The sequence below is a fragment of the Emys orbicularis genome, chromosome 9 (genome assembly GCF_028017835.1).
Source record: "Emys orbicularis isolate rEmyOrb1 chromosome 9, rEmyOrb1.hap1, whole genome shotgun sequence".
In the NCBI taxonomy this organism is placed as follows: Eukaryota; Metazoa; Chordata; order Testudines; family Emydidae; genus Emys; species Emys orbicularis.
This window is the reverse complement of record NC_088691.1, coordinates 19,001,362-19,024,884: the sequence shown is the minus strand read 5'-3', so window position 1 is coordinate 19,024,884 and position 23,523 is coordinate 19,001,362. Positions and strand designations below refer to the sequence as shown.

The window sequence follows — 23,523 nt, the reverse complement described above, 5'->3', positions numbered from 1 at the left end:
TTGTTTTTTAAACAGGAGTAGTCAAAGGAACAAAGAAAGTTTTTTTGGCACAAAATATCTAGCAGGCTACACAACATAGCTAAAAAGGGGGTGGGGAGTGGATGAAACAAACTGAAAATCTTGACTTGGGCTGTGAAAAATGATTGAACTCATTTAAAATCTGGGTGCACTGGCGGTCTAGTTACATTAGCCCAACTCCTTAAAAGTTCTGCAGCCCTGCACAGAAGCTGTTCAGATATTTATCCCTACCAACTAAGCCCCCTCCACCAGCCAGATGAGGGAAGTACATGGAGGTCATCTCAAAAAGCTTTAATGGAGCATGGAATAGAGATTTTTGAGACAGGGATGTTGTCCTAAGTCTGTCTTCTGTGGGCTTCACTACAGGATTCAGTTGGAAGGAGAGAGAGCTCTTATCCAAATCCATGCACAATTGCAGAACAAATACAATATATATGTGGCTAAAAATTCTCCCTTTTTGTGTTGGCTTTTGTGTGAAAGCCTGTGTTTGTGAATTCTGTGTACAGAACTGTCTGACTGGATGTATAATGAAATAAATGCACTTCCACGAAATCAGGCCCCTCTCTTTGAAGATAGATCCAGATTAGAAGGCAGCGCTTCCTGCAGCGTCTCGGAGATATGTCGGCCTGCAGAATTGAAAAGCAACTTTGTGCTTGTTTTTATGAAGGTGAAAACAGCCTTTGTGACTTCACTGTAACCTCACTGCTATAAAAAAAAGATATGCTTGTAGACAGCAAAACACACTAGTTGTGGATAGCTGTGCTTAAAGGACATCATTTAAAAATCACACTTCTTACTGAGTAGTCCCATGTAGGTTAGAATGTTTCGGAAACACCAAACTGGCAGATTAGCAAAGAAATATCTTTCTCCATTATTTTCAGCATGTTTCCTGTGTGCATTTGACAACGCTTTGTGTATAATAATTCTGACTGCTTTCCCTGCATGACCAGTTAGTGAGCTTTCTGTTTTTGCTTTTGTGAGTCTTCCACGCAGCACTGGGGCACAGAAACTTAAAAAAAAAAAAAGTTATTGTAAAACCTTAAAACTCAGCAGGGGCACTCAGAGGGATAGTGCCTGAAACTGTTCTTAAGTCTCCTCACACAGATTGGATTTCAGGTTGATGGCCCTTTAATTTTAGAACTACTGATAGTGCCAGGATTCTATTTGCAGCTATGCTGAATGTGATTTAGCTCTGTGCTCGCTCCAGCTGGGGAAGTGTGGCTAGATAGTCATTGTAAGTAAAGATCAAATAATACTGTTCTCTTGCAGTTAAAATAAGGAATGGGCCATGTGAGCAGGAGCTTATCAGAAAGGAGAACTGCCTGGATTACCTTCACTGTCTGTGCTGATAAATTTATTCCAGTCAAAATCTCCTGGAAAGGAACAGTTTAGAAAAAGTCTTCCAACTCTGATGTTAGTTCCTGAGAAGTCCTGAACATCCTCCATTCAAGTTGGTTTCAACAGGAGTTGTGGGTGCCCAGCACCTCCCCGAATAAGCTTTCAGGTCTGCCGTTTGATTGTGTTGTACTGGGCAGGGGAGTGAATGAGGCTTTACATTCCAGTGTCTGGAAGCTTAGCTGGAGAGTCTAAAGAATGTAAAAGTAAAGAGTGCCTCTGTAACTTGATAAAGTCAAAGGGGGGATAGTTTTACTAGAGTCTATTGACCTGCAGGATTTGGTTCTCAAATTGTTGTAACATATTTTTAGGACCACTCATTAGCAAGCATTACTACAGGTGATGTTTCTCATCACATGGCAGCGTACTGAGCCCTAGTCCAAGGCACTCAGGAGAGGTTGCCTAGCCTTGCTGTATTTGCTTGCAAGTCCAGTAAGTGCCAGCAGTGTAAGATGTAAATATTTTATAGTAGCTAACCAAGGGACTAGGGGGTACGCTGTTGAAACAACATCCTCCAACCCATGAAAATATCATCTATTTCCTCCCTTCCTCCCCCCGGTCACTGTAGTATCTGAGCACCTCACTATCTTTAATATAGTTATCCTCACAACACAATGCCCCTGCAAGGTAGGGAAGTACAGCTAGGGAACATACTCTCAAAGGTGGATGTTTTACCCTCACTGAAGTAGCAGAAATCAGTTGGAGCCAGGCTTCTAAATGCCTTTAGGATCTGGGTCTAAATGACTTGCCCCGGGCCACACAGGACATCTGTAGCAGAGCAGAGAATTGAACGAGTGACTCACAAATCTCAGGCTTGCAGCCTAACTCCTGGGCTATTCTTCCTCACTAATATGCCTAATAACTAGCAAAACTGACTCCTTCCAACACAGCTGCCCTGGAGACCCATCTGGCTAGGCAGATATTGGTTAGATTATGTTCTTTATTGTATGACCGCCTTTACACATTGCTGCAATATAAGCTGTTTTGTTGTAGCTGGGGGGGATTTTAATCCTGAAAGGATTGGAATTCCCATCCAGTACAGCACACCAAGAGAACGGATGGGTAAAGTCATTAAAAACCTAGCTCTGTGAATTATGCAATGACAAGTTGAAAACCTTAACCCCCTGGAACAATTTTAAAAACAAGCATATCTTGCAAATAGACTCATAGTTTGGGATCTTCGCCAGCCAGTGGAGACTTTTTAATGAGAGAACGTCAATGAGTGTTATCATGAGGTAATAATCTGTATTCCATTCAAATTAGAGTAATTAATTTTTCTCAGCTCTCTTTCTCTTTTTTTTTTTAATTGGTGAAGTATTCCGCACTTGACTTTGAAGCAGGCGGGGGTTGGGGGGAAGAAGCAAATCTACTTAATATTCCTTGTCTTTGGAGACCAACTGCCAAGCAGGATATCGTCTTTCAGGATCATTAATGAGAAAAGACTTGCCTTTAAGAAACGGGAAACTGTTTAGAATGATACAGTAGCACTGAGCTGTTTCGCCCCTGAACAGCCAGTATACATACTGTTGAGCGCAAAGGCTGTTTGTATTGACATAAGGAAATATCTTCCTCTTTGAATCACATAGGTGGTAAAAGGTCTAATCCTGGAGGGATTTGAAATATGCCCATTGACTTCAGTGGGGCCAGGATTTTCCCCAAAGTCTTTATATTTGGGCAAAACTCCCATTTGTTGTCAATGGGTGTTTTGCCTGAGTAAAGACAGAGAACTTATTAAGCAGGCACTTCAGGATTTAGCCCAAGAGAACTAGAAATGGAAAAGAAATACAGGATCATGGACTATCACTTTTCTAGTGCAGGGTAGTCACCCAGTCTCTGCTGCGCCTTTCCGCATACACTAACTAACATCAATACAGATCAGAGATTTTGGCTCTAAAGGAAAATCTGCCATGCTTAGTTACACCTTTGGGCCAAATTCTGGCTTCAGTCCGTGTGCAAATAAATGCAGCAATGGAGGATGCACATCTGATATCAGATTGCTCCTTTCACTCCAGTGGGTGATGGTGCTAACACCTAAAGAAGATCATTCTGATACTTTGAATAGACCTGGGTGAACTTTTTCAGATGAAACTTTTGTTCACTGAAAAATGCATATTTGAGACAATCAACACATCTTGCAAACTCGTATCAAATTCATGGAATGGTTTCAGCTGGGGGGAATAAAGAAAAATTCCAAAAGTCAAAATGTTTTTTGCTTTTTTTTTTTATTCAAATGTTTATTCATGTAAAATTTTTGCTTCAATTTTATTTTTAAAAATCATAAAATGGTAAGAAAACCTTAAATGAAACGAAATGTTTCAGGTTAAGCAGAACATCTTGTTCAACCTGAAATGAAACTTTTTTGGCTTTTGCGTTTTTGCCCCATAACCAACCAATCAGTTATTTGCACAGCTCTAACTGTAATTGCATGCCCTGTTGCATGTTATTGCTTCCTATACTCTACAAGGATGTTTTACACACACACTGTCCTCTACTTCAGTGACAGTATTTTTATTATTGCAGATCATTTCAGGGAAAGAGGAGGATGTGGCCCTGAAAATATGAGGGAAAGAAGAGGCAAGGATTCGCCATACAAGACATTCCAAGCAGAATGTGTTCGTAATCCCCCCATCCTCTTTCTAACAGCCTGGCCATGTAGAAAATGGGGCTGTGCAAAATGTTATAAAAGCCATAGACAATCCTGAATAATTTCTGCTAATAATTCATGTTTACTGCAAGTATAATACTTGAGCGGTGTGATTGGTCGCCTAAATCACATGGCATGTTTGTATTACCTGATTGCATAGTCATAACTCTTAGAATCAATGCAAACACAGAAAGCAAGTTTCCTATTCACTTTCCACCAGGATTCTCAAATACCTGCTGCTTCTGTGAACATTGCTGTCAGGAAAATCAATTCACTACAATATCTGGAAAAAGCAAAACCAGCCAAAGCATATTCCTTTAAAAATTCAAATAGCTTCTTGTGGAAATTGTGTTGCAGTCTTCACCCACCTCTAATCTTCACCATTCATGCATAGAAGTGGAGACAATTAGCGGGCCCCATTTTCTACTTGGCTGTTGGAGAGAGGAGGGGGTGATTAGGAACACAGTCTGCTTGGAATGGTCTTGTATGGTCACTTTCCAGGATTATCTGGGTATCTTTTATTTAATCATCTCCCTGCCACTGTGGTGGCTTGGGGCACCTTGGTCCCTCCTAGTCCCTCCCTGTAGCATATCATAATCTAGTCTCCTGTATGCTGTAATATTTTGGTTTCATTTCAGTTGCTGGGGTTAAGGTGCGGGTGCTGGGTGGTGTTTAGTGACCTGTGATATACAGAAGTTCAGAATAGATGATCTGGTGGCCCCTTCTGGCCTTAAACCCTCTGACTCTGAATCCCACCAGATGGAAAGGAGACCAAAACCTTCCCAGGTACTCGAGCTTGGGAGCACACACCCACTCTGTTCAGAGTTTACCTTCCAAGAACCCTAGAACCATGAGCAAAGAAGGAAGTGCCATGCACCTGCTCTGTCCAGAATCTTCTTTATTATTCTTCCTGATGAGATGCATCCTCAGAGTTCTCTCCGACTCAAAAATTAGGGCCTGTGTAATATCCGAAAAGATAAATCCTTTTAAGACTTCATGATCTAACCCCAGCCTAATCTAATTTGTAATCCACCTTTTATCTGACATTAGTCTATCATTTTGCCTAGAACTACTGGTTGTGCAATCTGTTTGTTTTAAGAGCATGATGAGGGGGGAATCCAAATTTACACAAATTATTAATCTTAATCTAGGCTGGACAGAGGACTATGTTTTCATCAGTGAAATCGTTCAAAGATCAGAAGTATCATGAACTCAAGCAGCAGTGCATCAAACAAGGACGACTCTTTGAAGATCCTGAGTTTCCAGCATCGGACGAATCCCTTTTCTACAACAGGTGCCCCCCTGGAAGAGTGGAATGGAAGCGGCCAAAGGTAATTTACACCATTCGTGATGAATGGATCCCAGTTTGTGCTGCTTATCTGCAAGGTTAACAGAATCCTTTTAATTCCTATTCATCCTTCAGGGGTAAAATATAATTTACAAAACAATTCTTCTCCTCCCTGTCCCGCAAACCCCCCCCCCATTTATTTCATACATTTGTAAGGTAGAGACAACAGACTTGCTGTGTCAAATTGCTGTCCAGACTACAATAATGCCTTAATATAGAAAGACACAATGTGAATTAAATGCTGTGCATGACTAATTATGTTTTTGACTATTGCTAACTCTCTAATATAAAACCAGAAATATGAGGTGACTATAATCTTAGTTCCATTTAAATCAACATTCTCTGAATTCACTGAAAAAACTCTATCTGTAACAGCTCACTCAATACAGGAATATGTTCTTGGAGTAAAATATTAATTACCTGGGTCAGTCTGCAGAGAAGTGCCTTTTTGGCCTACTGTGCTGACAGAAGTAGTACAATAATGTGCAGACTTGGTTAATCATGGTTTCAATTTGTGATGTATTGAAAACTTTATCAAAATTACAAGCAATCACTTTAAGTTAATAAGGGGTTTTCTGGTCCTCCTTTCAGGCTAGAGGGCTCTGTAGGGAAATGTGCAATCTGAGTTTTGAGAATTCAGTCTGGAAAGACCCAGCCTACAGGGAGGTGGCACGATTGTGCCTCTCTGCCTTAGGGAACAGCCTGCTTTGTGTCTCTCTGTTTTTGATTCTTGTGTGTAAGGTTCTGGATTTTAAAAAGAAAGTAGTGTTATGTTGCAACTTTCCAGCAAGAGTATTTTATAGAACATCTCTGTTTGTGTGCCACGAACATAACACACTTCCTTATCTGTCACTTCGGGAATCCCTATATAGGAAAATAGGAATTGCCATACAGCATTCAATTCTATATCTGTTTTTATACCACACTCATCACCATAGTAGCGGAGTGTCTTCCAGTAGTGCATTAGAATCACAGAATCGTAGAATATCAGGGTTGGAAGGGACCTCAGGAGGTCATCTAGTCCAACCCCCTGCTCAAAGCAGGACCAATCACCAACTAAATCATCCCAGCCAGAGCTTTGTCAAGCCTGACCTTAAAAACTTCTAAGGAAGGAGATTCCACCACCTCCCTAGATAATCGATTCCAGTGCTTCACCACCCTCCTAGTGAAAAAGTTTTTCCTAATATCCAACCTAAACCTCCCCCACTGCAATTTGAGACCATTACTCCTTGTTCTGTCACCTGATACCACTGAGATCAGTCTAGATCCATCCTCTTTGGAACCCCCTTTCAGGTAGTTGAAAGCAGCTATCAAATCCCCCCTCATTCTTCTCTTCTGCAGACTAAATAATCCCAGTTCCCTCAGCCTCTCCTCATAAGTCATATGCTCCAGCCCCCTAATCATTTTTGTTGCCCTCCACTGGACTCTTTCCAATTTTTTCACATCCTTCTTGTAGTGTGGGGCCCAAAACTGGACACAGTACTCCAGATGAGGCCTCACCAATGCCGAATAGAGGGGAATGATCACGTCCCTCGATCTGCTAGCAATGCTCCTACTTATACAGCCCAAAATGCCGTTAGCCTTCTTGGCAACAAGGGCACACTGTTGACTCATATCCAGTTTCTCGTCCACTGTAACCCCTAGGTCCTTTTCTGCAGAACTGCTGCCTAGCCACTCGGTCCCTAGTCTGTAGCAGTGCATGGGATTCTCCTGTCCGAAGTGCAGGACTCTGCACTTGTCCTTGTTGAACCTCATCACGTTTCTTTTGGCCCAATCCTCTAATTTGTCTAGGTCCTCTATATCCTATCCCTATCTTCCAGCGTATCTACCACTCCTCCCAGTTTAGTGTCATCTGCTGAGGGTGCAGTCCACGCCATCCTCCATATCATTAATGAAGATATTGAACAAAACCTCGGCCCCAGGACCGACCCTTGGAGCACTCCGCTTGATACCGGCTGCCAACTAGACATGGAGCCATTGATCACTAACTGCTGAGCCTGACGATCTAACCAGATTTCTATCCACCTTATAGTCCATTCATCCAGCCCATACTTCTTTAACTTGCTGGCAAGGATACTGTGAGAGACTGTATCAAAAGCTTTGCTAAAGTCAAAGAATAACATGTCCACTGCTTTCCCCTCATCCACAGAGCCAGTTATCTCATCATAGAAGGCATTTAGGTTAGCCAGGCATGACTTGCCCTTGGTGAATCCATGCTGACTTTTCCTGATCACTTTTCTCTCCTCTAAGTGCTTCAGAATTGATTCCTTGAGGACCTGCTCCATGATTTTTCCAAGGACTGAGGTGAGGCTGACTGGCCTGAAGTTCCCCAGATCCTCCTCCTTCCCTTTTTTAAAGATGGGGACTACATTAGCCTTTTTCCAGTCATGCGGGACCTCCCCCAATCGCCATGAGTTTTCGAAGATAATGGCCAATGGCTCTGCAATCACATCCGCCAACTCCTTTAGCACCCTCGGATGCAGTGCATCCAGCCCCATGGACTTGTGCTGGTCCAGCTTTTCTAAATAGTCCTGAACCACTTCCTTCTCCACAGAGGGCTGGTGACCTCCTGCCCAAATTGTGCTGTCCAGTGCAGTAGTCTGGGAGCTGATTTATACACTGAAGCATGATAGTTTATACAGCTTATTTCTCTGGGGCAGGGGACAAAGGAATAGGAATGAGGAGAGACATCATCTCATCAGCTGGGGTATCTGGGCAGCAGGTAGCCAGGAGCTAGTGGTATCACCATATTCTATACTCTCACTATAAGAACAATGCTGCAAGCTACTGAGCCCCCTCAACTGCCATTGACTTCAGAACAAGTGGAGAGTGCTCAGCAGGCTGCAGCAGCTTCCCCTCATTGGTACATAGCAAATCCCTTTGCTTCTAAGTACCACCCTCTTCTAGAGAACTGATCTGTGCTTCAATTAAAAGAGCTACATCCTGGCTCTCTGCACAACGTTAAGAATCTGAGGAAACCTCATAGACATGGCTGGGTTCCAAAGAATGGTGTTCCCTAACTATCTACAAGCAACCAAAGCCTAGCTTCAGACATACGCCGCTGTTCCGGTGGCTTCTGCAATAGGACATAGGAGGCTCACTGTAGGGCTCACACTACTTAAAGGGATATTACTCTACAGAAAGGTGCCTGAGAAACCGCAGAGAATCCATCTCCGTAATGGAGTAGAAAGGGTCTGACGTTAAATGAAATGGAAAGGAAGGGGGCTGCGGTACTGGGGTAGAGAGGGCGCCATCTCCAAAAGGGGCTTGTGGAGTCTTCCCTCTGAAGTTGGGTGTGAAAATGTCAGCCGGCCGCTTTCTCATCCCTCCTGCTGATACATGTCTCAGGCTCAGCTCTATCAGGGCCCCTGGAAAAAATATTATCCTGAGCAAATGGGGGATTTGATTTTTTCTTTACTGATTATGGAGACCAGGACAACGTCCTGGCTGCACTGAGGTTGATAGAAGCTTTACCATGGATTTCCATAGGGATGGGACTTCACCTGAGACTTAGATATTTTAAAAGGGTGACTGTTGCCTGATGGGTTGCAATTAACACAGAAAAAATAACGAGGAGTCCTTGTGGCACCTTAGAGACTAACAAATGTATTTGGGCATAAGCTTTCGTGGGCTAAAACCCACTTCATCGGATGCATGGAGTGAAAAATACAGTCAGAAGAATATATATTATAGCATGTTATATTACTGTATTTTTCACTCCATGCATCCGATGAAGTGGGTTTTAACCCACAAACGCTTATGCCCAAATACATTTGTTTGTCTCTAAGGTGCCACAAGGACTCCTCGTTACTTTTGCTGATACAGACTAACACGGCTACCATCTGAAACCAATTAACACAGAGACATTTGTACTGATGATTGCTCCTGGGCAGTTTTATTAGTATCTGCCTTAATAATAATAATAATAATCTGCCTTAATAGGAACCAAATGTCACATTGTTCTCTTCTAGCTGCTGCTGACATGCTGTGGTTTGAGTTACTGATATTATTTTATTGGTGTCTGTTAGTCAGTTTGCAGTGGGGGTTATGGTTTGTTAATTTTGCATTCCTGAAACTATTCAGAGTTGGCATGAGCAAATAATTCAGAGGGACTTAAAATAATTTTCAACTCTGTTGAACCATGTGGCTTTCCAATGGAAAACGTAATTGGGTTATATTTGGACAGATACGGGGCAGCGGAGTGTGGAAACTCTGTAGTTGGATCCATAAAGTGTTTTCATCCTTAAGTGCAATGAGTTTGGTGGCCTCACTATGATCCACCGCCTCAGGTTTTGGACTAGCAGATAATCTGCATGCCGCAGAAATGTAGGCGGCTTTCTGTAAACGCCTGAATTGCCTCCTACCCAGACAGTGTGTGTGTCCTATTCTCCCTCATATTTAAGACTGGGGTTTGGTATCCTACAGGGAAAGGAAAGGCAGGTGGGGCCAGTTCTAGCTTGCACTGTTCTGGTCTGTATAGATTTAGATTTTTTCCATGGTGCTGTTAATCGTACAAGCACAAAAATAGAAACATAAAAGAGTTTAGTGAGCAGAGCATGTTTTCCAATTAAAAGATTAGATTGTGCACAGGGAAAAGTGAAACGCAATTTTATTATGCAAATAGCAATCAGAGTTTTAGACAAATACAGAGGATCCAAGGATTCATTCAGTGTTCTCGTGTTTATTGGGGGTTTCCCCTCTTCTCTGAAAAGAAAGAAGGGAAATGCTATGAAAGCACTGACCGAAACACAAAGAAATAAATTAACACAAAGAGGACAATGCTTCAGAATAGAGAGGGATGGGAACTGAATCATTCTGTTTCCCCTGAGGTGAGCAAAAGATCTGATAACAAGCCAGGGGAAGGCTTTGCGCTGAACTTCCTAGGGGACACAGCACGGGAGTTGGAGTCCAGACAAAGGTGCTTTAAGCCACCTTTTGGGCTGGCCTATGGGCCACTGTGGTGCTTGGCAAAAGTTAGCGCAGCCCCAAGGGGCTGGTCCAAACCAGTTTACAGCCTTGCATGGCTGCCCATGAGCTGCTCCTGAGCAGAGACTAGCGGAAACACGTTGTGCCTCTTCAGCCTTTACGATGGGTGTGGGGGACTGCACAGGAGGGCAGTGTAGGTCTGCTTGTGTTGTTCCTATGCTGCCTCTGCACTAGAGGAATTCCTCAAGGGGCCTGTTTCTATCCACTGCAGCAGAGGACAGAATCTGCCTTCCACTAGCTAGCAGGGGTAACAATAGCAGTGAAACTGCATCAGCATAGGCTTCAGCGTGGCTGTATGAGCCCGCCTGGCACACTGGGTAATTAGTCAGGTGGCTAACCCGCACTGAAGTCTGTACTGCTGCAGCTTCCCTGCTGTCAGTACGTGAACCAGCTAGATTAAAGCTAGCTCAGGTATGTCTGCATGTGCAGTTAAACGCCTTGATTGCAACCAGGGCCGGCTCCAGGCACCAGCCAAGCAAGCTCGTGCTTGGGGCGGCAGATTCTACGGGGCGGCATTGCGCCCAATCCTAGGGCAGCACGGCCGCTTTTTTGTTTTGTTTTGTTTTGTTCGCTGATCCGGCCGCCCTGTAGGGGGCGGTGGCGCGGAGGAGGGGAGTGCCCTGCGCGCTCCGTCTGCCCCAGCCAGTGCCAGGTCTGTAGCAAGCCCGGCAGGGCAGCCCGCGTCCTTCCCTCCCTGCCGACCAGAGCGGCACGGAGCCCTCCCGGCAGGTGGCACGGCAGTCGGGGCCGCGTGGCGAGCGCCCCACTGAAGCCCTGGCCGCCCCCCTTCTCTCTCTCCCCCCGCTCCCTCCCCTCCCCCCCCCGCTAGCCGGGGCACGTCTGCAGCGCAGGGAGTCCCCCTGCACCCTGCCTCCTGCCACGCCGCAGGTTTTTTTTTTTTTTTCCTGCTTCGCTGCTCCGGCCGCTCCGCAGGTTGTTTTTTATTTATTTATTTATTTTTTTGCTTTGCCGTTCTGGCCACCCCGATTTTTGTCTTTGTTTTTTTTTAGTTTTTGCTTGAGGTGGCAAAAAAGCCAGAGCCAGCCCTAATTGCAACGTAGATATACCCTTAGCAAGAGACATGGGCCTGCGGCCTGAGCACAGGACAGGGAGCTAGGAACACCTGACTTCTGAACCTGGCTTTGACACTGACTTCCTCCATGGCCTTGGGCAAATCACTTCAACTCCCTGCTTCAGTTTCCCCAGCCATAAAACATGGCTAATAACACCTACATCCCAGGGATGTGGTAAGGCTGAATTTGCCAACATTTGTACAGTGCTTTGGCTGTGAAAAGAGCCATGTACGTTCTAAGTATTAATAGTTTTACTCTCAAGTCCTGTCTCTTTCTAGACCTTTGCTGAGGAATGGTGCAAACATGACTGCCAGCCTGGTGTTCTATTTTTAGCATGCATTAATGCTAACCCCTTGCTTAATCCCTAAAACACTGGCATTTTCCAAGCAAAATTAATGCTAAGGAGACCGTGTCTATGGAGATATCTCTGCAGAGGTTTTGCTCTGATCTGCTAAAAATAGGGCTTCTACTGTGGCATTTTCCCCATCACTTTCTTCCTTACATCAGCACCTGCAAGATTAGTGTTTGCTGTTTGTAAAACCCTGTCAGATTAGCAGCAGTACCAGGCTATCCTGATTGCCATTAATAGCCTGTTTTTTAAAACGTCCCTTGGGACGCAGAAGAAAGTCAATATGGTCTTGTTAAGTGTTATACCTGAGGATTAAGAATTTGATAAGACGAAGGCACCGTGTATCGCACTGCAATCCTCTGGTGATGGCTGGAATTCACAGCGGCATATTCACAAAGAGAGCGAGAGAAAGCTGTGGTTTCTATACAAAGGTTCCCCAGCCAATCAGCCTTCTAGGGCCAAAAGGGCAAGTCTCTTCAATGCACTGTGCGTTGGGTTTTTGCACTACTTGCGTGCAGAAGTGGCACTATGTCAGTGCAGCTCCATTGGCAGCATGAACCAGAGGTTCTGGGTTCAAACTGCACACAGGAGTTCAGACTCATAGGCTTTAAGGCCAGAAGGGACCTCCTGTACACTGCAGACCACTGAACCTCTCCCACTCCTGAAATAGACCCCTAACCTTTGGCTGAGTTACTGAAGTCTTCAAATCATGGTTTAAAGACTTCAAGTTACAAAGAAGTCACCATTTACACTAGTTTAAACCTGCAAGTGACCCATGCCCCATGTTGCAGAGGAAGGCGAAACCCCCCAGGGTCTCTGATCTGGGGGGAAATTCCTTCCCGACCCCACATATGGCAATCAGTTAGACCCTGAGCATGTGGGCAAGACCTGCAAGTGTCTTAATAGGCAGCAGGTTTAAAACAAACAAAAGAATGTACAGTCAACCAGTGGAACTCCTTGCCAGAGGATGTTATGAAGGCCAAGACTATACCAGGGTTTAAAAAAGAACTAGATAAATTCATGGAGGATAGGTCCATCAATAGCTATTAGTCAGGATGGGCAGGGATGGTGTCCCTAGCCTTTGTTTGCCAGAAGCTGGGAATGGGCGACAGGGGATGGATCACTTGATGATTACCAGTTCTGTTCATTCCCTCTGGGGCACCTGGCATTGGCCACTGTCATAAGACAGGATACTGGGCTACATGGACCTTTGGTCTGACCCAGTATGGCTGTTCATATGTTAAGGCAGATACCTGGGAAAGAATTCTCTGTAGTAACTCAGAGCCTTCCCCATCTAGTGTCCCAACCATTGCTCATGCTGTAATGCGGCACGTGGTTGGTAGTGGGCAGCCACTGCACGAGAAATGTCTAACTCTACTTGGAGTATCTAGCTCCTTGTTCTCTACAGTGCATTGGGAAGGGTGCAGCATGGTCTGCTGACTGAGCATATCCTTGCCTTTGAAGAAAGCAGGCCAATCAACAGCTCCAGTTCCCACTGACATCAACAGGATTTCTGGGCACTTGCTGCTTTTGAAAATCAGGCTAGACCACCCTCCCTGTGCCTTTGTTTTCTCATCTGTAAAATGGGGATATTAATACTTCACAGGGGAACTGATGCGTAAGCTCTGCATTGGGGGCAAAGCAGAGGCACAGTGCCACCAGGGGATCTGTGGGAGGCATTCTAAATGCCTTGCAGAGTTCCCCAGCACGCTTCCTATTATGCCTCTTGATGGCGTGAAGCTTGCTCCCTCCCTCCCCGCCATTGCTCCGGTGCTGTTCCATGAGATAGTGTAGAGGGGGAGCAGGGCCATTGACCCACATGCTGCCTTCGGGGTGCAATGAGAGTGTAGGCACTGCAGTTCGGCTTGCCTCTTGCGTGGGCCAGGCACGGCCGGGGAAGCTGCTTGCTCCCTTCCCAGGTGGAATCAGGGCCAGGCAGGCACCGGCCCGAATGTACAGAAGTGTGCTGAGATCCTGGGATGGAAGGGGCTGTCTATGTGCTCAGAGAGCTGGTTGGAAAATGCCAGTTGTCTTTCACAGGGAATTCTGACTTTTTTTTTTTTTTTTCAAAATATCTTACAAATGTGGGGATTGTTTTCACAAAATTGAAACCAAACCTCTTTACTGAAAATAGAGGGAGAGGAATCTGACTGAAACAAACTTCCTGAGAAAAGTTTTGATTTTATTTGTGTAGGAAAAATCTAGTTTCCATTTAAAAAAAAAAATCCAAGAAAAAAATGTCCTTCTAGTTGTATTCAAATCAACCCCTCCTGTTCAGCTTACCTGGAATTTCTATTCTCCCTGCCAGCTTTTGGAAGCATAGAGTAGAGTTGGAGGGGAGCATGAGTGTCCTCTGTGGGAAGCATTGGACTAACCCAGAGAATTACAGGGATTCTCTTCCCAGCCTCCTGCTGGTAATAAGGTGTGTTCTCAGCTGTGTACTCCTCAGCTGTGTACCCAGGCTAACCCATTGCTGTTGGATGGAAATGCTGCCTCCTTGTGGCGGTTATGGTCAGCACCAATCTCTAATGAACATTTGGCTCTTCACCTCTAATGACAACACCAACGGACGGTGCAATTAGCTTGAGGGGGAGATTTAGGATTTTTAATTATTTAAACTAAAGTTGAGAAAGTTTAAGGCATCATCATCAGAGGCTTTCCTGGCAAAGGATATTAAATCCCAATTCTATCTTTGTCAGTGGTAAGCAGATAATAATGATGATTCCCCTGCTTAGGGAGGACATCCTTGATTATACATAGGGTTTCCTTTCTGAATTATTTATGGGGGAAAGTGATAGTCAAACTATAACTCGCTTCTCTGGGTTTCCCCAGTTGGTCTTTTCTCAGGCCTACCAGGTTACTGTGTGGCTGTAAACAGTGTTTTTGCTGTGCTCTGCACAGCAACGAATAGAATATAATCGGTGCCCTAGCACACTATAAAGACAGTGTGGGTTCTTTTCCTGGAAGATAACACAGAAAGACTCTTGCTTGGAATGTTGCCGTGATGTTATTTGCCATCTCTCAAGAATCTGTGAGTCCCAGAGACAAAATGACACAATGGATTCATTTCCCCTCTCTTTTATTAAATACACATTAACTCCATCATGTTAAGGGTCAGCTATTTAGCTACGAGGCTGGGGATTGCATAAACATGGTCCACTACTTGGATCTCCTGGGTTTCTAAAAAGCTGCTGTGTTGTTTATGGCCCCAGTTCTCTACTCTACTACTGCAACTTTACTTGGGTGAAATTCCAGTGCTTTCAGGGGGGTTACACATACTACTGGTGTCAGGGAAGGGAAAGCCAGGCCCCGTGTGTTCAAAGTTCGGTACAGACACCAGTTACTCAGGTAGGTATGGTAAGTATTATCCCTATTTTACAGACTGGCAAACTCAGGCAGAGAGGCGAAGTGACTTGCTTAAAGCTCCACAGCAAGCAAACAGCACAGATGGCATTAGAACTTGGGAGTTCTGGCTCTCGGTCCCAGTGCTCATTTTCTCAGGATTATGCTGGTCCTTGTAACTGTTTGGAAGGGCTGTCAGTCATCCTAGCAGCCAGTGAATAAAACCTCTCACCAGTTGTGAGTGCAGACTTGGGCATTTGAAGCCCCTCCTGTAGTCAACACCGGTCTCAGAGGAACATTACAGAGCTCCCTTTGAGGAAACAGAAGGCTTAGTGTTTTGACAGCAATTTTTTCCTCATGTGCCCTTTGTTTACAAAACACCTTGTCAGGTCTGAAGTTGGTGAAAGGACTTTAGCCCTCCCTCATTTTCCTGTCCGTTCCATGTGAGCAGGTGGGAAAGGGCCCCGATCGGAAAGCTGGATTCAGAGCTGGCAGACTCCCAAAGCTTCCCAAGGCTATATGTCTGCACTGACCTAAGGATGCCAGACAGGTTCAAAAAACACATCACTGTGGCCTCAAGCAACGGAAGCGCTTTTAATTGTTTTTAGTGTCAATCCCCCCAAAGCACCCACATTTCTCCTTTGGAAGTTGTGGTCAGCTAATGTGCAAATTAATACAAACAGCTAAGCCCCATATGATGCCTCATTTGCATCTTTTAAGCTCATGCAGAATAGACAACTCTGGGATCGTGGATGCGTATTTCTAAGTAAGCTCAGCTGAGCTTTCATAGTGTTCAGGAATCTTTTTATATGGATCACAGGCTATTTTCTTTCAGCACATGGAGGCATTGGAGAGAATATCAAATGTGGCCTGGGAATGCAGATTGCTGTAGGAAACCCAACCTCTACCAGTTTATGGTTCTTTTCTTCTTCTTCTTACTGGGGTCCTCTGGTACTGGAATAAGGAGGAAGTGGACTGCATTGAAGTAAAGGGAGGAAAGGACATCAGAGGACTTTAACATGCACTAATCTAATGTAAAGTTCAGGTGGCTGCTTTTCTTTATCTTTTCTTTGCATCACAGAGGTCATAATGCTTCACACAATGATTGTTGTCCTGTACAAATGATATATGAAACATGAAGACTTATGGTATAACAACTATCAGACCATATATTGCCATTTAAAGGCACATTGATACATTAGTTGCCCTGTACGGCAATCAAAGGGGCTCCTAGTGGATTATTAAATCTTCAAAATATTAGCTTAATATTATAATATGTAGTGTTATACACTGTAATTATCCACGATTAACCATAAGTGCACTGAAAGGGTGGTTAATACCTTAGGGCCAAAATTTTACTTTCCGTTAAAAGCAGATTTTAATGGTGAACTTGACCTCCAGATTCTCCCAAGGGACTTTTTGCTCCAACCATGAGACAGTGCAAACATGTGACTTATTCTAGGTCCTACCATAAGCACAGCTGTGCACATAGGCTAAGAGAGTAGACCAGGCATATTTTCATCTTTCTCGGGAAATAAGCCAAGATGTGTGATTGGTGTAATTTGTTTCCCCTTCAGCCTGCAGGATCTGTTAAAAAAGACGTATAAAGAATTGTATGCAAAAGCAGCCTTTACTTTAAAGTAAGCAAACTTTAAGACCTAAAACTTTGACAGTATCTCTTTAAGGAACTGTGCAAAGTTTGGGATCCAAATTTAATGTTTATTTTTAGGAGAGAGACACGATGGATGAGGTAATATCTTCTATTGAACCAACTTCTGTTGGTGAGAGAGACAAACTTATGAGTTTATATAGAGCTCTTCTTCAGATTTAAGTATGGCAATCAGAGGGCTGATTGGAAGGTTTAGGCAGAAATATATTACAGTCCTGCCATGCAGGTTGAAATTGTGTAGGCAAGTATATCTGATGTAGGCATCTATATGATGTGATCATGGGTACGTTGGGGTGGGATGGGGGAACCATCAAAAGAAAATGATTTTTAAATTACAGTAAATTATCTATCTTCTTTAGTTAGCCTGTGCATTCAGTACCCCGGCACTGGGTGCTCATAATGAGCTGTGCATTCCATAGACGCCTGTAAATGAAGTCTACCAATACGGAACACTTGATTTGATAAGGGGTTACAGCATCCTTGGCTCCTGATTACTCTGAGCCCTGCTATAACCATCCATCATTCTAATACAAATGCCATTCTTCTAACTGTGAATAGCTGCTTTCCAAGAGCTGGCTGATTTAGTCACTGTGGTAAAAGGGAAAAGTGGCTCCTGGGGAAGAAGATGTTAAATCCATCCCAGCTGCCATATCTCAGATGTTGGCACAGCTCCCAAAGATGCATGTGGCAATACTAAAGCATGCTCTTCACATGCGTTACCCTAGCAACTGCACATTCAAATGGCAGAGAATGGCAATGACATTCTGCAGACGTTGCAGTTATTATTAAGTCACATTGTCTTCAGGTTGTTAGTTGTAATTTTCAGCCAGATGGAGAAAAAACCTCAATGATATTCACAATGAATTGCTACCAAACCAAGGTCTTGGGGTAACCAGGACTTCTTCATTATGTGTATTTCTTTGACAAGTTACATTTTAACGTTCGTTCCCTTCTGAGCCTTGCTTTCTTGCTGAAGAAACTGGAATCCGGACTATCGAGTTCTTTGGAGTGTATTTGAGACTTTAATGAGGTTCAGTTGAGGATTTAAGAAGGTGGCTGGCCTTAGCACAAGTCCAAGATCCCACTTTTGCCTCCTTGCTACTCAGAATTCATAAACTTTAAAAATGGGATCTTCAAAGACACCTGAAAGGTTTGGATGCCTGCTACCCATTCCTTTTAATGGGAAATTGGTGTCCAAAAAGCGGTCTTTAAAATTCTCAGCGGAACGGTTTAAAACAATGATCTCTGGTCAGATTCTTCTCTTGGCTGGGCTGCTGTGAATCTGGGGTAACTGGGATCAGAACCTGGCCTCTTTGCATTTGGTTTCATGACATTGGTTGATTTTGCTAACTTTCAGCAGGACCAGCAAATATATAATGCCAGGGTGGGGTCCACAAGGAGTTATCGTTTGCATCTTACCCTGGAGTGACAGAAATAGACTAAAGCTTTGTGCATGAGAGAGAGAGGAAGCTTAACTAATTAAAACTAAATGTGTATGATTTTAGCAGTGTCCTGGTATTGCTCTTGTATATTTGGACTAGTCTTTCCCATGCTTTAAAGCCCAGAAAGGTGCCAGCAACACTTAACCAAGCATTCTTTCCTCATTTAAAATTATCCTTTGGAATGTATGTGTATATTTTTGTTGACTATTGGTTATGAAGTGTTTGTCCTGTTCTTGACTTTAGTGGCAGTCCAAAAAAATAACCTTAATGATAATTTAGTGTTCAGAAGCTGTCTCTACACCTGTGATGAAGTCCTCTGCCTAGACGATGGGCACTATGTACAGCACCGTGCACATAAAGCGTGCTATCTAAGTGTCAGTGAAGGCTTTCCTAGAGCACTTTACCACTCCTCAGAAAAGCACAGATACTGAACCTTAAGGATGCATTTTTTTATTAGGGGATTCAAATCTTTCCTTTTCTGAAATTCCAGCAGGTGAGGTTTGAGAATCCAGTTTGGACCAACCTCTAGGATTTAGACTGGAAATGGAATCATGTTCATTTTCAAACAAAAACAAAGAACTGGGTATGTAGTTCCTCAAACAGATAATCTCCATTTACCTAACTTCAGGTGAAAGATGTGAAGATGGATAGTTGTATATTAAAATATTGACGTTTTGCCCATGTGTACACTAATTCAAATGGGCTTGATGAAGGATTATGCTGAGTGTTAATGGCACTTATGTCTGGCCCTGCGTACACTGTCTCTCTACTTGTAGGTCCTCTTTTTGCCCCTGAAAAATTGACAAATTAGTGTCTTAGAGAAAGAGTTCCAGATGAGCAAATTACTTTAGCCTCAGCCTCAGTGACAGGGTGGAAAAGCAAAACAGGAGATGCCTAAAAATTATCTTAACAGTTACAAATGGGGGGGAGGGATAGCTCAGTGGTTTGAGCATTGGCCTGTTAAACCCAGGGTTGTAAATTCAATCCTTGAGAGGGCCACATAGGGATCTCAGGCAAAATCAGTACTTGGTCCTGCCTAGTGAAGGCAGGGGGCTGGACTCAATGATCTTTCAGGGTCCCTTCTAGTTCTATGAGATAGGTATATCTCCATATTTACCCATCAGAACAAAACACTTTAAGGCTTGCACTAGGATAGAATAATTCCAACTGTGTTTCAGGGACGGGTGAAGACAAAAGTATATAATTTATAATTCACATCTCTGTCCTCTCATTACTGATGTTAACTATGGTAATACCCTAAACATATATATAATGCACCAATCAAAATACAGCAATAATTAGAATCCGTAAGGGCTTTGATGCAGGGACCAGGACATAATAGGTAATGGCTCAGCATAGATGGTGCTAATAGAAGAGCAACATGATTATTACTCCTAACCAAATAAGTTCTTGTGGTTATTTTTTAGTTAATCAAAGGACTGGTCAAAAATTGGCTGTCTGAAACTTTTTCCAACAGAAAATTGCATTTTCAACTAGATGAACACTTCCATGGAAAAGGTCTGCTTGAAAACCTTTAATTTTTCTTTGAAAATTCCAAAATCAAAAATATTCAGTCGAAAACAAAAAAAATATTGTTTTTGTGATTAAAAAGTTGAAACTTTCTGAAAATGTTGATTGGGCGGGAGTGTGGAGGGGGAAGGAGGGTTGTTGAAAATTTTCCACTTGGGAGAGGGAAGGGAGAACAACATTTTCTGACCCACTCTAATTGATAACCTGACCAAGTCCCACATAATTTTTCTCATGCGTGATTAGAAATTGTTGACTGTGTCCCATGAAACGTCATACAGGACTGCCATGTATCTTAGAAAGTCTGCAGGAAGAACAGGATATTCAGATGGCATCCACCCCAATAGTTCCAGGCTTTAAAACATTCTTTGTTCTCAAATGTTTTCCATCATTTCCCCCACAAGGTTTCGTTTCTTTTGAATGGCGTGTTCTGAATAGAAGGTGACATTTTAATATCCATATGAACATCTCCTTAATTTTGTTCCCCTCTCTGTGTTTCCGCTCTGTGGTTCATGGTTTTTCTCTTTTTTTCTTTTTCTCTTCTTTCTACTGTTATAAGATTTCTTTACTCCAATTATCCCCAGAAATTCTTCCAGGTCAATCATCAATACTTTTGTTGTTGACAGTTCAGCTGATGGTTCTACTCAGAACCTTCTCCAGTCTGGATCATAATATTATTTTCCAACACGAACTTTGGTAATCCCCTGTCTGGTTTAGGATTTTATATTGACACCTATCATCACAATTTTGAGTGCCTCCCAGGTTAAGTAAATTCTCATAGTAAGATTTCTAGAGCAGTGGCTTTCAACCTTTCCAGACTACTGTACCCCTTTCAGGAGTCTGACTTGTCCTGTGTACCCCAAGTTTCACCTCACTTAAAAACTACTTGCTTACAAAATCAGATATTGAAATACAAAAGTGTCACAGCCACACCATCACTGACAAATTGCTACTTTCTCATTTTTACCATATAATTATAAAATAAATCGATTGGAATATAAATATTGTACTTACATTTCAGTGTCTAGTATATAGAGCAGTATAAACAAGTTATTGTCCGTATGAATTTTCAGTTTGTACTGACTTTGCTAGTGCTTTTTATGTAGCATGTTGTAAAACTAGGCAAATATCTAGATTAGTTGATTTACCCCGTGGAAGACCTCTGCGTACCCCCATGGGTACATGTAACCCTGGTTGAGAACCACTGTCCTAGAGCATGTCTTTTGCTTTTCTAACTTCTCTGGTTATTGGAAGCCTTGGAGGTTATTTTTGGTTTCTGCTTTTGGGGAAGGATGTTTTTGTTGTTTGGATGGTAGTAGGGGAATAAAGTTATTGTCATGAGCCTCATTCTGGTTATGAGGAAAAGATTTATTATACTGGATTAGTCTGATCTCTTCACTGTCCAAAACCACCCAGAATGTCTTGTCTCTGGTTCTCGTATGCTTTATTCTGGTTTTAGTGACTTGCATTGTCCCAGAGAAGCACAGTTGTCTTAGCATTGATGATCTCTAATGCTCCTGAGACCTGATCAAATCATTGCTCCAAAAATCAGGATCAAAGCTTTGAACTGGCTGCAGAAACCGATCAGGAGCTGGGGGGGGGGGAATGGGGACCAGAGTACAGGCATGATGTGCTCATAGGAGTCTGAACTCTAAATGAGACATTTTGCACCAGATGGAGCTTTCACAAGTTTCCCACATTCAGCTGCAGATCTTGAATCACAGTAATCCAGTCTAGAGGTGACAAATGCATCATTTGCTGTGGCCATGTCCTTGTTTGGGAGGAAGGGGGACAAAAGAAGGAGGTGAAAGAAGCCATTGTTTGTCACTGATGTTGCCTGATTGTCCAGGCTCAGTGATGAATCAACCAGGACCCTGATGTTTTGCACTGCTTTGAGCGGGGCTGGGTGTGCTCAGTAGAAGGGCAAGAATGTGTCCCAGCTGGGTCTTCAAAACAAATCTCTCACTTCTCACCAGCATCACTTTGGTCTTTCCCAGATTGCATCTGAGCCAACAGCTCTTCATCCAGGAGTGGATTTCTGTAGGTGTTGTGACACTGGCAACATCTGCGGAAAATGAGCTATATAACCCAGTGTCATGACCTTTGAAACATCAAAGAAAACTAGAATCAGGCAGCATTAGATTTGGGGCTCTTAATGGGAGGAATTCCCTCACCAAATAATGTGGGATCAACACCTGTGTCAATATGGTCAACGGATGGAAAAAGAAGGGACACAGCCTGAGTTTCAAAGTCGATATCTTCTCCTGTAAGTTTTCATTTGTTATAACAGGTGCTCAAATGTAATGTGAAAATTGAAAAGGCCCATATTATCAACCTCCTGGGACCTAGCTCGGGCATACAAACTCCTGATGTTAAAATAAGCTCTTCCTTGGGACCATTTAAAAATAAAATAAATGCTTCACATTCAAAATCATCCCCACTCCAGAGGAACAGTGTGTGAGAGAACCACGGTTGTGCTCCTTAACTTTGATGGCACTTTGACACCGCAGTCATAGGCTATCTACCAAAATTTTAGGCAGACGGTGAGCACATGTGAGGTGGGGTTGCAGACAGGCAAGTTATGGCCTCCCCCTACATATGGGCAGGTATACAACCCATTTTGTGTGCATGCATGAAAGGTTTTGCTCACCCACCTCAGCTACAGTGTAAAGTGGCCTTAGTGCGAATGAGAATCAGGCCTGCTTATGTTCACACCTGTTTGGAAACTTGCAGAGAATTTCCTTAGCCTCCCTCAGAATAAGCCACGTTTCACTTTTTGGTTAAAAATGCCAATGATTCCTGCCAACCTAAACAGATTCTGTCCCCTCCTGAGTCTTTCCTCATCTCATTCTGCAGAGATTTCTGTGAGTTAAGTGTCAGCATTACCTGGGTATAAAACCTCATGCATGGAGTTGAGACGAGACCCTTACAAACACAGCTGACTAAATTCCTTCATCAAACTGACATTTAGGAGAGAGCATCTCACATTAGCCACGTAAATCGCTGCTGACAACTGGCATCATCATAGTGGTCTGGGGAAATCACAGAGGCAGCAAAGAGTATTTGATATAATCCCCCTTTGTTTAAGATTAACATTGTGATTTGTCTGCTCCTGTTGTCAGCTAATCTCTGAGGGAATATATTCTCCAAAGAGAAGAAAAAAGGCCTGTGTTGCCTGCGTGGAAGAGACAGCAGTAGCAAGCTATTACCCTTCCCCTGATGTTTTAGGGCTTCTGATTACGGGATCCCAGTGAAAAGGACAATATCCTGGCTAGAATCGCTACCTGGGCCTGAGCTGCTGTTCCCTGAGTCTGCTCCTTGTGTTCAGACACAGATCATCCTGAGCAGTGACACTGATCCCTTCCCAGCATGTCTGAGTCTGACAGACGCTCTGCTGCCTGTCCCGCCTCACATTCCGGCAGACACTTTAATTAGAGCATTTACTGCCGGGGTGTGGGCTTGAGAACAGTTATGTTGACATCTTCTGCAGCCTTGGATTTTTTTTTTTTTTTTTTTTAAGTAACCTCAGTCGCTGAAATGCAGCAAATTGATTGACAGGCCTTTCGCTGCAGGCTCACTTGATGTATGTTAAACCACCAGAGAACTGTGTGCAGATCGCGTTCTGTATCTGACTGAACCCTGCATTAAAGACAAATTTAAAAGTGAAGGTCAAATTCTGCTCTTGAGTAGACCAGTATAAACCCAGAGGCACACCCCTGAATCTCTGTGC

At 43.4% G+C, this 23,523-nt stretch overlaps 1 protein-coding gene across 1 annotated transcript in view; it reads left to right on the top strand.

The window, feature by feature from the left end:
• The first annotated feature begins 4,816 nt into the window (after positions 1 to 4,816).
• CAPN6 (calpain 6) overlaps positions 4,817 to 23,523 on the top strand; it is a 68,210-nt gene continuing 49,503 nt past the window's right edge. The window contains exons 1-2 of the mRNA XM_065410907.1: positions 4,817 to 4,843; positions 5,209 to 5,388. Of these exons, the coding sequence (XP_065266979.1) occupies positions 4,817 to 4,843; positions 5,209 to 5,388 (207 nt within the window). The remainder of the gene's footprint in view (positions 4,844 to 5,208; positions 5,389 to 23,523) is intronic.